Source organism: Neophocaena asiaeorientalis, unplaced genomic scaffold (genome assembly GCF_003031525.2).
Source record: "Neophocaena asiaeorientalis asiaeorientalis breed wild unplaced genomic scaffold, Neophocaena_asiaeorientalis_V1.1 scaffold78, whole genome shotgun sequence".
Classification (NCBI taxonomy): Eukaryota; Metazoa; Chordata; class Mammalia; order Artiodactyla; family Phocoenidae; genus Neophocaena; species Neophocaena asiaeorientalis.
In genome coordinates this window covers 18,140,929-18,156,850 of record NW_020175018.1, presented here as the reverse complement: position 1 = coordinate 18,156,850, position 15,922 = coordinate 18,140,929, and the positions used below count along the sequence as shown (strand labels likewise).

The 15,922-nt window shown below is 60.5% G+C and overlaps 1 protein-coding gene across 1 annotated transcript in view; it reads right to left on the bottom strand.

Moving 5' to 3' along the window:
• Positions 1-15,922, bottom strand: part of VAV2 (vav guanine nucleotide exchange factor 2) — a gene marked incomplete at its 5' end in the record, with an annotated part of 182,669 nt that overhangs the window by 8,093 nt on the left and 158,654 nt on the right. Inside the window, 11 exons of the mRNA XM_024762236.1 lie at positions 314-437; positions 1,512-1,599; positions 4,172-4,288; positions 5,591-5,643; positions 6,925-6,999; positions 8,278-8,405; positions 9,400-9,421; positions 10,288-10,304; positions 12,872-12,960; positions 13,314-13,415; positions 14,484-14,593. Of these exons, the coding sequence (XP_024618004.1) occupies positions 314-437; positions 1,512-1,599; positions 4,172-4,288; positions 5,591-5,643; positions 6,925-6,999; positions 8,278-8,405; positions 9,400-9,421; positions 10,288-10,304; positions 12,872-12,960; positions 13,314-13,415; positions 14,484-14,593 (925 nt within the window). The remainder of the gene's footprint in view (positions 1-313; positions 438-1,511; positions 1,600-4,171; positions 4,289-5,590; positions 5,644-6,924; positions 7,000-8,277; positions 8,406-9,399; positions 9,422-10,287; positions 10,305-12,871; positions 12,961-13,313; positions 13,416-14,483; positions 14,594-15,922) is intronic.

The window sequence follows — 15,922 nt, the reverse complement described above, 5'->3', positions numbered from 1 at the left end:
CGCCGGGGGGGGCGCGGGGGGGGGGGGGGGGGGGGGGGATGCTGGGGCACAGGGATGGATTTGAGGACAGAAGGGACCTGCCCTGTTCCCTCCCCACTCTGACCTCCAGGCAGAGGTATCGAAACTCGGAGCAGCAATTCATAGCTGGCACCCCCCCACCTGTCACATGGGGCCGCCCTGGCACCCTGGCTCAGGAGGGTGCTGGTGAAGGGCTGCGGGGCCTGGGCCACTGCTCCCCGGGGTGGGAATAGGGAAGGGGCTCCTGGCCGAGGTCAGTGTAGCCCACCAGAAGCCTTCCGCGCACGGGCGTTACCTGGGGACCGGCTGGAGGCCCTAGAGGCCACGCGTTCCCGTGACTTGTAGGGGTACTTGAGCGTGGTGTCCAACTGCTTGAAGCTCTCCTTGAGCGAGTGGCACTGGTAGTACTCTACCAACTCCTGCAAGACGCACACACTCACTGCTACCTCCGCCTCCAGGCAGTCCTCCCAGACGCCCTGCCCTCCCTCTCCCACCTCCCCAGGTTCTCACAGGGGACTCATCTCCTTGACCCCCGAAAACACCCCTCCTCCTCGCTGCCCCTCCTAGAACCCAAACTGGGGGCAGGGTGGTCAGTATCGCAAACTTTTGATCCTGCAATTTCTCTCCCAAAAGTTTCTAAGGGAAGAGTCAGGAAAGAAGGCCGGGATCGATGGACACAAATGCTCCCTGCGACACTCTTCGTAATGGAGAAACACTTGAAACGCCCACAAGTGCCTCGAGAAAATCCCAGCATATCCACGTGACCGAATGCCACGCGGCTACAGTGGGGCAGGAAGAGGGTGGTGCCCCTGGTGAGCATTCATTGTGTTGAGAGGTAAACTAAGAGTTGGGTCCAGTGTGGCCAGGGGCTTTGTTTGAAAAAAGAACCTATAAACCACACCTAGGCTCTACTTAGAGGCGGTGGGGGCTCACCCTGAGACGAGAACATCAGGTTTGGGGGCAGACTGTGGATACTCTCTGTTTTACTGGGTGTGTTTCTGCGGCCGCAGTGGGCAGTCTAAGAGCCCAAATGCTCCAGTTAGATGTTCTCCGTGCACGGAACAAGCGTAATTTAGCAAAGAAACACCAGGTCCAACTTTAAAATCATTTTAAGAAGGACTATGCCTCTCGCGGCTTTCTGGCTGGGCTGGGACAGCTGGGGGTAGGGGCGTTGGAAGCGGATGGGCTGTGATGCTGGTGGCCCTACTGTGTCCACCACGGGGTTTGGGGGACAGAAGCCTGACTCGGGGGCCTGCGACGAGGCCCTCCCTGTCCCAAGGTGCCCTACAATCCAGTTTCCCTGGATCTTTCCCACACTGGGAAGACCCTCCTCCCCAGGGAGACGGGGGCCCCTGCTGGGCTCTCCCCCTCTGCGAGCCCGGCCCGCAGGAGTGGGTGCAGGGGCCCCTCCTCCTCGGTGTGGCTGCAGTGGGGGACCTGGGCCCTCCTACCCCCCTCGGGGATGGGCCGGCTGGAGCTGCGGGATCACGTACTGAGAGGCTTTCAAATTTCTTGGCTTCGGTGATGTGCACCCAGCTGTCCTTCTCCACCACCTTGATGTGTTTCACCTCGTCATTGAATCTGGGCAGAGCACACGGGAGCGCCGGTCACTACGCGAGCCACACGGCCCCCGGCCCCCCAGGGGTCCAGGCTTATTGTATGTTTGCTGAGCGAAGACCCCGGCCCTCGGCCCACACCTCCTGCTCCTGTGGCTGCAACCTCTCTCCCCGCCCCGGCCAGGGCCTGTCTCCTACCGCTTGTCCATCCATCCATCAGGCCACCCGTCTGAAGCCCAAACTCCCGGGTCAGCCAAGGCCTCAGGCCCCGAAGCTCCCCTCCTCTCCTCCATCCAGCGCCGCTGTGATGTCCTGCCCCGGATTCCACCTGTTCTCTGCACTGGGGATGTCCCCCTCCCCATTCCCCCATCACCTGGTGAGGCTTTCACAGCATGGTTTGTAAGTCAGAGGTCTGACCTTGGCCTGTGAGGCCCGAAGGGAGCACCCTCACCCCAGCTGGCCCGAGGAGCTCTTCCTCAGACACGCCAGGCACAAGCCTGCCATGCCCTGGCACTGGCTGTCCCCTCAGCCCCGAATGCTCACCCTCCTGCCACCCTCACGGCCCTGCCTGGTGTCCAGGTCTCAGTTCAAATGTGGCCTCATTGGAGAGCGCGCACCCCTTGCCTCCGAATCACAAAGCCACACAACGACATCACAAGTAAAGAAAACGACACGCCAATATCCCCTATGACGACGGAGGCACGGATCCTCAACGCACTCTCTCCACAGGCACATCTGTACACACCAACGTATAAAGAGGCCTTTACACCACGACCAAATGGGACACTCCAGGAGTGCAAGGCTGGTTTAACATCCGGAAACCAGTTAATGGAATAAACAGTTGTTAAATAAGCAAACGCCCAGCTGGCCAGCCTCCTCTCCCGTGGGGCCCTGGAGAACACCCACCACTCTGTTTCTCCTGGATTCAAAGTGAGCTGAGTGTGTGCAGCCCCACCCCGGCTCCTTGGACAAGACCCGTCTGAGCCCCACTCCAGAATCCTGCGGGCCAGGCACCCAGAAGGTGCTCCGCGAATTCCTATCAGGCGAGAGACGTCTCTGCCACTTCACTGCTTGGTGCTCCCAGTCTCTGCCACAGGCCTGCCGGCACGCCTCACGCGCCACTGATCTCCCAGGGCCCTACTGAGACTCTCACTGCGGGAGGCCCCACCTGCACCGGGTCACACACCTTACGATGCTCCCACCACCCACGGCGGATACAGCTGATCTCTGCTTGAGAGCAAGTCCTATGTACCAGGTGACCCAGGTTGTGCCCAGCTGACATTCACTAGACATCTGTCACTTTCAAGGCTGCAGGTGTCCTTTGGATTTTGTATTTTAGAAAAGCCAGCGCATTTGTTTCAGGCCCAAACGTTAGTGGGGCCTCTTGGAAAGCCCGTGGGGACCGTCGCAGTTTGTCTACCCAGGTGGGGGTCTCGTCCTCAGTTCTGGCTCCTCCTAGCTGCCCAGATCCCGACCCCTCCAGCTCTTCCACCCCAGGGGTCCTCCAACAGCCATTCTGTACAGTGGGACCCTGTCCCGGAGGACCAGGGCATGACCACCTGCAGCCTCCCAGTAACGCAGGAAGGGGCTGGGGGTACGTTCACGCACGTGTACACGCGCAGGCACGCGGGCCGGCAGCACGTGCTCAGGCCGGGACCCGCGCCCTGCTGCTGGGGCGCTCGTGCCCTCGGCCCCCACTGGGCACAGATGCAGCGGAAGCTGAGGCAGGGGGCGGGAGAACAAAAGCTGAGATGGAAAGATGGGCGTGGGCTGTGTGCTCAGGACCTGGGTGCGGCCCACTGAGCCCGGCTCCCGTCTGCCCCTAACGGCCAGAGGCGCTCCTGCATCTCCTACCGAGAGGGCCTCTCTGCTCCCTCGCGTTGACTTCTGTGACTCGATACCAGAAGCACCCAGGCGGTGACTCTGTGGCCGTCCGGTGGCCCGGTCGCTGGGCCTGCCCCACCCCCCACCCAGCACCCACCCAGCAGACCCCGAGGGGGCCTTCCCTGGATACAGGTCACCCTGCTGGGGGCTCTTGACCCCATCAAGGTCACGGCAAACCAGAACCCTCTATTCACCGGCCTGAGACTCCTGTCCAGTGTGTGTCCTATGCCGATGGTGACCAATGACCAATCAGATTCTGTCTCTTGAAGAGGAGACAGAAGACCCACAAGGGGGCAGAGTCTGAGCGGGGTGACCCCAGCCCAAAGGCCACGGGCTGGAGCCCCGAGCTGGCAGCAGCGTGACTGCCCATGTTCTCCAAGGCCACCTGCGGGGCCGCTGGAAGTCCCTGACCTCTCACCACAGGCCTGTCCCCATCCCTGAGCTCCTCTGGCCCCCACCACCTGAAAAACGCCAGACCGAGCCGACGGGGCGGCTTCGGGCAAGGCCGACGGCAGGCCAGGATCACTCACGCTTGTCCCGGGCCAGGTGCATTGTGCAGACCCGCTGACGCCCTTGCATCTCAAAAGTGCCCTGGCGTGGGCAACGCATCCCAAGGCCACACCCAACAAGCCCAGAATCCGGAGGGGATGTGGGCTCCTTGGCTCGGAACGGCATGAGGGCAGGGGTCTCTCTGAGCCCCAGCCTCCACGTACTTGATGCTTATGGCAAAGCGCTCGGCCTCGGCCGGCCGCTCCCTGATTAGGTAGGTCCCGCTGGCGTGGGATTTGAGCAGGTTGTCGGTCTGCTGCCGTTCCATGTTGCCGGCAAACCTGGAGCAGAGGGGGAAACGGGGGCTGTTCACTGACTCGGCTCTAATCTGCCGAAAAGCCTATTGGGACGTGAGGCCACGCCCCCAGGAGGAGGGGCGAGCAGTAGGCGGGGTCTGGAGGAGACGCGCGGGGCTGGGCATCCGCGTGCCCGCTCACAGCCCGCACAGGGAAGGTGGCTGGGGGAGAGACGAGGACCCCAAACAGGCCCCAGGCACTCCACCGCGGCCTCCACCCTCCAGAACCTTGGGCCTGCAGGAGGCGTTCAGGGTAACAAGACATTAGATCAAACTTCCTTTCCGAGTTGTCATTGTTTAATAAGCAGCGATAAACACAAACTGCTCATGGGGGGTTTTGTTCTGTGTCCTAACATACTGGAGACCATCAGCATCTCCATGGGTGGGTTTCCGACACACTGACTGAAAGCTTTTCTCGCTAGCTCTATGGAAATGAAGCCCACCCCGACCCCCAACCTCAAGAACAAAGCCTGACCCCATTTGCACCTCCCTGTCGGGCTGAATTGGGACTTTTGTAAACAGATTCATTAGAAAATTAAAGTTCTGTGCGTTATCCCATCAAGTGAAAATCACAGCTTAAGTCCTCCACCCTCCACATTAGGCCCAAATGCAGGGTGAACAGCGTACTGGAACAGACCCAGGGGTCTCAGAGACCCAGATGGGGCGGTGCCGGGGAGGCCAGGGGCACCGAGGGTGCAGGCACATCACACCACTGGGCACAGGGGTCCCGGGGTGGCTTCAGGGATCAACCCCAAACCGAAAACCACAAGGGCAGACCCTCCCGGGGTCGAGCGGCTGCACTGCTCTGGGGCTGCCACAGGGCGAGCTTCTGCAGGGCCATGGTCACTGAAGGGCAGTCATTCTTCCAGGCAGCCGGTGAGCCAGGCGGCAGAGCGGTAAAAGCTGGCCCCGAGGCCGACCTGCATCTGAGACTCGTACCTACCGCGTCACCTCCACGTTTTATTCATCAAACAGCCCCACTGCTCTCATCAAGCCCGTAGGAGCAAATACAATTATAATTTTGGCCTTAAATATACCTCCTTCTACAGACTGGTATTTTAGACAAGGCTCAAGTAAGATCACACTTTAAAAAGGGCTTTGTTCTTCCAAATGTTAGAACCTGATGATCTGTTGACAGACGGGGAAACAGCAGCCTCGGGGTAGAGAAGACTCCCCCGGGGCTCCCAGCGACTCAGAGCCGAGGAGGGGAGAAGGCGGCCGCGTGCAGCCTGGCTCAGCCGCCCTGGAGACACGAGAGGCAGCCTGGGGCCCCCGCTGATCCACTCACCAGGGGTACGCGGTGTAGTCCATATCCCGGGACGGCGGCCGGCTGATGGGCGGCTGATGGGCAGGAGAGAACATTCGGGTTGGTGTATCCCCAGGCACTGTCCACAGAGCAGGGCCCAGCGACGTCCTATCATCAATGACCCCGGGAGCCCAGCACTGGCTACCAGAACGTCTGTGGACTTAGGCCCAGAGCCACCGTCCTGGGAGGTCCCTGAGGGCAGCAGCCAGGACTCACCATCTCTGAGTAGGTGCTCAGTGGGTCTGATCGAATGAATGATTGATTGATTGAGCGAATGAATGAACATATAGCATCCAACTAACAGTGCAGTGTAAGGGGGAAGAGAGCAACCTGAAGGCGGCTATGACGGCCCACCGGTGGACAGGAGCACACCCTATACCTCGCACCCCCTGCAGCGGACGGGCCGCAGCCCCAAGGACAGGCATTGGGCGGGCAGCAGCCGCTCTGCAGGTGGAGAGCCGCGTCTGCAGCAAACCTCGCGGCTCTCCAGACCCCGCGCTGCGCCCTCGCTGGCCTGACCTCCCCTCACTGGGCCACAGGCTGGGAAGAGCCTCCCAGACTACCTGTCCCTTCCCCACCCCATTCACCATGCAGATGGGGAAACTGAGGGCCAGGGTTGGGAAGGGACCCTGAGGGACCCCCTGCACCCCCGCAGGCCACCCAGTGAGTTAGTGACATTTTCTTCCTCTGCCGTCTGGTCCCTTCGACCTGCCAGCAAAGCCTGTCCTAAAATGCTTTCTCCTTCGACTGGGCAATGGCCTGCACAGAAGCACAGGCTGGGCGGTGGGGCCAGAGGCCGGGCAGGGCCCGGTAGGTGGACCGGGGCTCCCAGGGGGTCGGGCACCTGCCTGCTGCTCCTTCGGGAGAAGTTTCACTCTCTCACTTTTAGCTTTTTCTGGGGTGTGTGTGGGTGACGCAATTGCTGGTTGACAGCTCGATGCCTTTTGTGACAGCAGAATTTGCGCCACAGCGCTCAGATGCAAGAAATGCCATACTGCCTCTTTCCTAAACATCGTAACATCTAGCTCTGAGTCCTTATGTTCGAGGGAGAGACTTATAAAGTCCCTCCAGTGTGGAGAAAGGCGGCTGGTCTTTGGTCCATTGCACCTGCTGCAGAGATGCCCATTTTAGTGTTTTTAAAACAGCCAAGCCCTCCCAAGAGGAGGGATCCCCTGCCCCTTGGCCCTTCATCCCAGCTCCGGGGCCAGCTCACAACGGCCTGAACAAGTCCAGGGCGTCCTGAGTGAGGAGACAGCTCTCAGCACCCACGGCACCCTGGCCACCATGCTCCAGAAGCTTCCATGGAAAGTACTCACCCTTCCATCCACTGGACAGGGCTTCACAGACGAGCTAGGGAAGTAACCTGACTTCCTGGTTTGCACCAACCGACCCTGGGAGAGGACAGATGGTCAGGGCCGGCGGGGCCTGGCCTGGCCAGTGGTGGGGGGAGGGGGCATTGTAGTGTACACTCAGCTTGTCCTGAGGAAGACGAGGGGAGTCCCTGAGAAGCCCATCACAGCACCACCTTCCTGCTGTGACCTCAGCTGGCCTCATCACCGTTTGGGGCGCCCTCACTTCACAGACCCCAGAGAAGCTACACGGCTTGTTCGGCACTGGGACCAGAGCCCCCTCTCCTGGCTGCTGTCTCCTCTTAGCCACACCGGCCCTCCCCAAACTGTGAGGGGCGTGTGGACCTGGGGGTCTTGATAAAACACAGCACAGCGTGGGAGGGCCTGGGGGTGACTGTTCACTCTCTCCGTTCGCTCTGCCTGGAAGACCCTCCCAAGGCCTTCCCGGCCCCCACTTTCACATCAGCAAAGTGTCTCTGCGAGGCCACCCAAACCTGATGGCCCTGGTGACAGCTAGGGAGGGGAACTGGGTGGCTGGGGTCAGCGCGGGGCAGACGCAGACACCTTCTCAGCTCCTGAATCTCCAGTTACATGAGGCCGAGTCTGGTGCGACAAGTTCGTAAGTCAGTACGTGCTGACAAGGACCGCCACACAACAACGACGACGGCAGTAACGGTACGTGGACACTTGGACACACGCACTATAGCATCAACTCTAAGCAGGTCGCCCTGGTCACCCAGCCTGGGCAAGTGCCCCGGTTTCCTGCGGTACCACGTAGACCCCGTGGACTGGGGCTTGGGAGATCTCGGAGCAGCATCGATGGCTCCCCTTTCTCAGGCCTTATAATCAGAACAGCAGGTTTCACGGCTCAGAGCCGTAAACCATCACATGGACCTGCGTCCGTGTTTGGGCCTCCTGGGGCAGGGCGGTGGGCGGGTCTCGGTCATGCTGCACCCCCAGTGCTGAGCAAGGTGGTGCTGGCCTGAACTGGGGCAGGCGGGGAGCAGGGTGGGCGTGGCATGGCCTGGGCGGGGCCTGGGGTGTATGTGTGTGCAGGACATAACCCAGGCAGGAGGCAGACAGGGAAAGGGCTTGGACGCCAGGAGGACGATCTCTTCCGTGAGGGGATGCTGCACCCCCTACCACCTCAACGCAAACACCCCAAGACCCGGGCCCTGCTAACAGCCCACTCCTGTCGACCCCGATGGTCTCGCACCCCAAACCCACCCCTGCCTGGAAATGCAGGACCCTCTGCCTCTACCCTGGGGAGTGGGGAGGGGGTAGCCGGGGGCCCGAGACCCTCCCAGGTCCAGGACCCACCTCCCACCACTGAGACTCAGGGTCGCCTCTCAGTAGCTCAATCACATCACCCGTCTGGAAGGTCAGCACCGGCTTCCCGGGGGGAGCAGGGTTGCCATGGTAATTCTGCATGGCCACCATCTTGGGACCTGCGAAGGACAGGGCAGGAGAGGGCGTGGCTCGGTGGCTTCGTCCTGGTGGCAGCCCACCCCAGGTTGACCTTGACCTCCCCGGCCTTCTCAGACCTCTCCAGACCTCTCGGGGCTCTTGGAAGCAGGCCATGGGCCTGTATCGCCCCTCCCTAAATTCTTCCCGTAAGGCTCCCACGTCCCTTTGTTACATATCATAAGTAAACTATTTATGAGATTAACAGATTCAGGGTATTACTGCAGTAACGGCAACTTATTTTTAAAGAGCGCTTTCTGTGCCGTCATCCAAACGCCTTTCGAATCAGCAGCACGGAGTAGAAGACGGGGCACCCATCCTGTTAGAGGTGGGGGCCGGGTCAGCGACCTGCCAAGGCCACACAGCCACTCCGGGGCAGCCCTGGGCTGATGGGGGGCCCGCCTGAGCCCCCCCCCCAAAACTTGTAGGCCTCTCCTAGACCGTGCCCTGCTCTGACCGGCCCAGCCCTGCATGGGCCGCGTCTGCCAGGCCTGGTTCCTGAAGCTGGTGCCCCAGAGGCAGCAGCATGGTTTTTGCTTTCTGTTTTCATGATTAGGTTGGACTCTGTCCGCAGCTCGGGCTGCCTCATACCTGGTGCTTTCAGTTCTCCTGCTACCCAACGCAGAGCAAGGGGGACGTGGGGGGACGGAGAAAATGGTAAAGTAACAGCAGCAGTGTCCCAGAGTCTGCTCTGCTCGGGGTCTCCGGGCTGCAGCTCAGGGCTTCTACTGGGCTGAAGGGACCCTGACTGTCTGCAGGCTGGGCCCTGGCCCCATGCCTGGCGCTGCGTCATCAAAAACTAAGGAAGCTCCCAGGGGAAGTGGCCGTGGAGGTGGGAGGGAGATGGGGCCGGAGGGCAGCACACACCCTGGGAGCCCGGAGCCAGGTGGCAGACACCGTGGCCAGGCCCAGGCTCGGCTCCCAGGGTGACCACTGACAAGGACGGTACCAGAGAAGACCCAAGTCCCACAGACTCACCTGGCCCCGCTCCAGAGGTGTCCTGTGAGAGCAAGGACAGAGGATAGTGAGAAGGGAAGGCTGCCCAAGCATCCCACACCCCCTGCCCCCCACACCCAGAGGGAAGGGTCAAGGCAGGAAGCGGGGAGGGGGCCAGGGACACGTCCTGAGCGCCCACGGACATTTGTGATGGTGACAACCTATTTCCCTGTGTGACACGATTCTTACTTACACCCTCCACCTTTGTACCCCTCCGCAGCCCTGGGACATCCGTCCTCTTCCCCTCCCATCCCTTACCAGTAACTCCCACCTCCTCCAGGAAGCCTGCCCTGACCACCCCAGCCCAGGGCCTCCCTGCTCAAAGCTTGGGGTTTGTCGTCTCTGTCCGGGACGTGTCCTGCTGCATACACTAAATGTTCTGTCTTCCCTCCTCTTTGAGGGCATCTCTGTAGCCCACGCAGGGCCCAGTAAGGGCCCGTTACATGCTGGTTAATTTGACTGGACCCCCACGGCTGGGGAGAGAAACGACGTCCACAACCCATAAGTGAATTCAGTGACTCCGTCCCCAAGTCAGCTGAAGAGAGGGCTCTACGTCTATCAGGATGGGGGGCAGGTGGGCAGACGCCTGTCAGAGCTGGGCACCCACAGCCACCAGCAAGCCACTGGGCAGGTGGAACGGGTGGGCAGCCGGGCAGGGGGAAAGCTATCAGGGCCCAGGAGGCCATGCACAGGGACCCATTTCTACTGACGACCACGAAGGAAAACAAAGGCCCCTCGAAACCAACAGGGGCTCTGCAAGCCGGCCTGGCCCCAGAAGCGTGAGGGCCGGAACGTTGGGTCTTTCCGGCTCCAGGCACGGGGTGGTGTAGGGTGCAGGGCAGCGGGAAGGGAGTGGTTTGGGGGACTCACCAGGTCTGCAGGAGAACCTGAAAAGGAAGCACATCGGGGTCAGAGCCGCTGGGCGCGCCCACGTGTGTGAGCGAGGTGAGCTCCAAGGCCCTTCCTTTCAGACCTGGATTACGGACATGCGTGCTTGGTGACCACGAAAATCTCTCGATTACTTCTGATGGCGACTTCTGAGCTCTGGTTTTAGGGGCCCCACGGGAGAACACGCACTGGGTACCAGACCCCGTGGCAAACAGGTTTTCCTGCATGAGCCAACTCTGCTCCAACGGCAGCTACTGCCTGATCACTAGACAGAACCTGGGCTCAAAGGGAAGGTTTCCACAATTGATTAGTGATGCCTGCCGTGGGCAAATGACAGAAGACGTGGTAGTCGTGCTACTCTATTTGTCAGCACCTCGGACACGGGACACCTCAGCTCATCAGATGGAAGGCAAACATTCTAAAGATTCTTTCTGCCTGCCCTGGGGCGACCCAAGGGGAGAACACAGCTCCAGGCTGGGCCCCGGCCATCTGACAAGCTGAGCTGCCACTCCACCACCAGACAAAACAAGCACTATAAGGGCTAACGTGTGGCTGATGTGACTTCAACACCGTCTAACACACGCACAGTCGCAGCCTGCTTTGCGCATAGGATCCGAAAGACCCTGCAGATCAGAGGTTACAGGCGTCAGGCATCAGGCACGTGCCCTTGGGGGAAGCACACGCTCCTTAAAATAAAAGCAGGTGCCCACCACGGGCTCTCAGTGACACGGGGAGGGTGCTGATGACTTCGGCTTTCGAAAGATGTGCAACAGCTTAAGTGGTAAAGCCTCAACCATACACATCATGAAAAACACAAAGACCTAAAAAGAGACGGGGGACGGGGGCGGGGGCATTGCAAAAAAGGGAGAAGGCAGGTGATGGCTAACGGCAGCTGTTTTTGCCTGGTGTGACAAAAACCAGGATCGCTTTCATCTCCCTTACTTTTCTCTATATCTTCTATGGGAAATGGGTATTTAATAATCAGAGGGAAAAGGAAACAGAAAGATTATTTAAAAATAAGAAAACTTGGGCTTCCCTGGTGGCGCAGTGGTTGAGAGTCGCCTGCCGATGCAGGGGACGCGGGTTCGTGCCCCGGTCCGGGAAGATCCCACGTGCCGCGGAGCGGCTGGGCCCGTGAGCCATGGCCGCTGAGCCTGCGCGTCCGGAGCCTGTGCTCCGCAACGGGAGAGGCCACAGCAGTGAGAGGCCCGCGTACCGCAAAAAAAAAAAAGAAAACTTGACAGGAAATACACCAGAATATCACCTTTGGTTATTTCTTAATCTGTTCATAAGTGATAATTATTTTCTTCTTTATTTCATTTCTCCTCTTTTTTTTCCTCTAAGTTTTTGATAAAGAAGTATGTTACTTTTAAGATCAGGAAAAAACCGTCAGAAGAAATGAACTGTCCAGTCGCTTGACGCAAAGGACACATGGCCACAAGAGGACGGTAGCCATGGGCGAAGCTGAAAAGCTGCGTCGGGGCCAGTCGGGGCCGGCAGCACCCTCTAGCCCGGAGGAGACCGGCAGGGTCGCTGAACATCCACCGGGCCGGAGTGGGCTGCATCGGACGGGCCTTGGTGGGGACGAGGGGGTCTGGGCTGACCTGTCGGACCCTCCTCCCGGATCAGGGCACTGGACCAGCAGTCACAGTAAATGAGGAATTAACAAACTCTCCTACTCTGGGCGGTGGTGTCTCGGGGGACGAGCAGGCCCGGCATGTTTCCCTGTCTACCTGGAGCGTGGTTAACCCGCTCTGAGCACAGCTCCCCTGAGTGTGGATGTCAGCAAAACAGCCCCATTTCACGGGGATGTGGGAGCACCTGGGCCCCATGAAGCAGGGCGAGCAGCGTGGTGCTTGGCGGGTGCCCCATGCCCAGATCCAGAGCTCAGCCAGCCCCTGACCGTGGCGGCTTTGAAACCTTTCAGAACCATCTCAGGCTTTCCGGCGGCCCGTCCAGCTGCTCTAGGCTGGGCCCTCCCCCAACTCATCCCCCAAACCAAGAGGATTGACAGGAGCCTCAGGCTTCCCCCATCTGAGGCAAAGGGGAGCACAGTAGGTGCCGTGCACATGCGTGAGCCATCTACAAACAGGGCTGTCGCTAAAGAGGGCCGGGCCTCTCCAGGGCGGGGGAACCCAGGGGTCAGGTGTTCCCCTGCGGTCGGAAAGCTCCATGCAACTGCCAGGAATGTTCTGTGCCCTCTGCGGGGTGGAGATTCTAGAGGCTTACAACTGCAGCACGGCAGGGGGTGCCCAAGAGGCCGAGAGAAGCCAGCCAGTATGCAGTTAGGAAGAGGGCTTTGCCATGGAATCCCCGCTCCCGCTCCGGCTGGGCCTTTTGACACAGTGTGACCCAGGGCCGGCGTCCTCCCCTCTCTGAGCCTCTGTTTCCTCATCTGGTCCCTGCCCCATGGGGTCACCATGGCAGGAAAGGAGAATGTGGGAACACTGCCAGAGCCGGCAGCTGCAAGGGATGACGGGACCCTCGGCTCGGGGTGTGTCGTGGGACCCTGAGGACCAGCCCCCAGGGCCCGTGCCCCACGGGGAGGGCGCGGATGGGTACTCACTGATCTTGCAGGGAGGGGTCACCTCCAGGCACTCCTTGTGTGCCCCGACGCCACACTTGGTGCACAGGTAACCCTGGTAGAAGGTGCCTCTGCGCCAGAGTGGGAGGGGGAAGGGGCAGGAGGTGAGGTGGACCACCAGACCCACCTTGCCTTCTGCCCCCCCAGGGCATCACCCCTCAAAGCCCTGGGGCCCAGGACCCCCGCCCCGATGCGCAGCCTGGCTCTGCCATCCCCACAGGGGGCCCTGGGCACCCACGGGGACAGTCACCTCCCCTCCCGGCTGGATCCCAAACGTCCGAGGGCCGGCTGCCTCCCACACGATGGGATGTCTCCCCGGGTCCCTGGGGCCCAGCACGGCGCTGGCCTAGGGGTGCTGGGCGGCAATGGGGGCATAGGAGGGAGGCAGCAGCGGGCTCCCTCAGGGGCCGGGAGAGGGCCTCACCTGAGGAACATCCCGCATGCTCTGCAGTTGGTGGTCCTGTCAAACGTGTACATCTGGAAGCTGTGCTGGTTGGCGGTGGCTTTGTCGGGCTTGATGTTTGACCTGATGGGAGGGAAAGCGGGCTCCAGGTTCCCTGAGCCCCCCCGAAACGGGAGCCGCCAAACCAGCCGGGCTCCGGAACGCGGCCGGGAGTCAGGAGGCTGGGACTCAGAGCCAGGATCTGCCCCGACCCCCGGGCAGACCCGAGGGGCCCTGACACCCCGGGGAGGATGAAGGGTCCGAGTGGGAGCTTTCGAGAACCTTCTGGGGTGATGGTTAAGGGCTGTATCTGGACAGGGCTTGGGTGTGGGCCGGTGCAAGCGTTTGTCGTGACTCAGCAAACCGCACCCAGGGTGTCACTGTGTGCGAGCCTGAGATATAAAGATCTAAACAAATCGTGTCTGCAATCCACTACAACACACCCGCTAGCAGGTGGCACCAGGGCTGGGGGACGGCATGCGACAGAGGACAGCACAAGACGTGAACGGAGCAGGCCGGGCATTTACCGTGACGTTCTTTCAACTTGGATTAATGCTTGAAAATTTTCATGAGAACGGTGGGGAGAAAATTACAATCCCTAGAAAGCCTTAGGGCCCAGCGCCTGGCCGCCATCTATTCTGATGTGTCCCATGCGGGACCCCGTTGGATCCTCCCAATAATCCCAGAACCTGGACCCTCCCTTCATGTGCATCTCACCAGGAGGAAGAGGCCAGGGAGGTGAGTGCACCTGCCCGGAGGCCCCCAGGACCTGCCACCCTGGCCTGAAGGTCTGATGTGGCCAGGCACCCCCATGATCACCTTTCTCTGTTGGGCTGATTGGGGCTCCTCCTAGATTTCATGGAAAAACAGCTCTGGGGCTTTTCCCCAAAGGTGACAATCCACCGGCCTGTAAGGGCCCAGGGATCTGGGTCACCGTGAGTCCATCTGGCACCATGGCCATTCCTGGCCACTCGCTGCCCTGCCGGTCAAGTGTGGGAGGCTCGGCCCCAGGGGGAGGGCCCTCTGGCCACTGTAGATTAAAGAGCGAGGCTGCCACGCAGGGGGAAGGGGCTGGCATCCCGGGGGGGGGGCGGGTTCCCCGAGAAAGATCCACGTGGCCTCCCACCCGCGCCGCTGCCACGGCGGACTCACATGGCCATCTCAAACTGTTCCGTCCACTTCCTCTTCATGTCTTCCGTCTTGCAGAAAAACTGGAAGCCTTGCTTTCCTTGAAGGTGAATTAGATAGAAACCGTAGGACCACTGTGGGAGGAGACAGGGGACACGCTTGCAACGGGCACGGCTAGGTGCACACAGGTGCACGGGCACATGTACAGGCACACTCGTGCCCGGGCCTGTACGTGCACACATGTGGGTATGTGTATGCAGCCTCTAACGAGATGTCCTGGGACCCGTCTCCGACCCCCTCCAAGATGCAACCTCAAATGAGGTCTCTGCTGGTTTAGCCCAGGTCACCTCTAACGACCCGCGTCGAGGCGTTCACCTGGGGCCCCCTCCAGGACGCCAGCCCGCCCACTTTCACTTCCTAAATGTGATGCCAGAAAAGCTCACTGGTCTGAATCAGAACAACAGAAAAAACCAAAAAAAGGCAGAGGAGGTCATGGGCCTGGGGAGCTGCTGCGAAGTCAGCCCAGCCTTCCCACCCCTCAGCCACCACCAGGCCCGGCTATCGCTCGGGGCTTCTAAAGGGGCCCGGGAAGAAGCGTCTGGGAAGTCTGAGCCCATCTGTGTTAGGAAAGGTGGAGGGAAAAAGGAAAAGAGGGAAGGAGGGAGGGAAAGAAGAAAGAGGACAAAGGGCGGCAGAGAGAGAACAGGCCAAACCCCAGTGGCTCTGAAACCACCCAGGTCCTTAACCTCCAGGGACCGGGAGTGGGTGGGGCAGGCGGGAGGGGGGGTTTCACTTGACACCCTTTGCAGCCGGCAAATCTGTTATCACAAATACATGTCTCCTCTTAATCCAGACACTGAGGGGAGGAAGGAGGAGAACGCCAGGAACCCAGCCCGGCTCAGGCCCACCCGGGTCCCCAGACCCCACTCCCAGCTCAGGGAGGAAGTGCCGGCATCGGGCCCGGCCGTGAGGAAGGTGGCGAGCACGTGAGCGTCAGGGGCTTACCATTTTCCCGTGAGACTAGGAAGCGCGAGGAGAGGAAAGGAAAAGGGGAGACGAGATCATCAAGAGGCCTGGCCCAGCCCCGCAGTGGGTGCCGCAACCCAGGACACTGCCCACTGCCAAGTGCCCCAGGATGGGACCACCATGGCAAGGGCCTTCCTCCCAGAGGGGCAGGTGCCGGGGCGGAACTTGGGGGGCTTCGTCTTCAGCCCTTAGCCTGGGAGGTGGCCTCAGGTCACTGCTTCTGGGGCCCCAGTGGCCTGTTTTGGACATCAGGGCTAGGCAGGTCACCCCCAATAGCTCTTCCAGGTGGCACCTGCATTCTACCTGTTAGCTCGGGAGTCCAGCCTCTTTTAGCCCTTTGGTGCCTGGCACCCACACCCAGCCCAGGGCTGCACACCATAGGTACTCAAGCACTGGGTGCAGAAGCAGGACTGAACCAGAGAGAAAGGCAGCCCCAA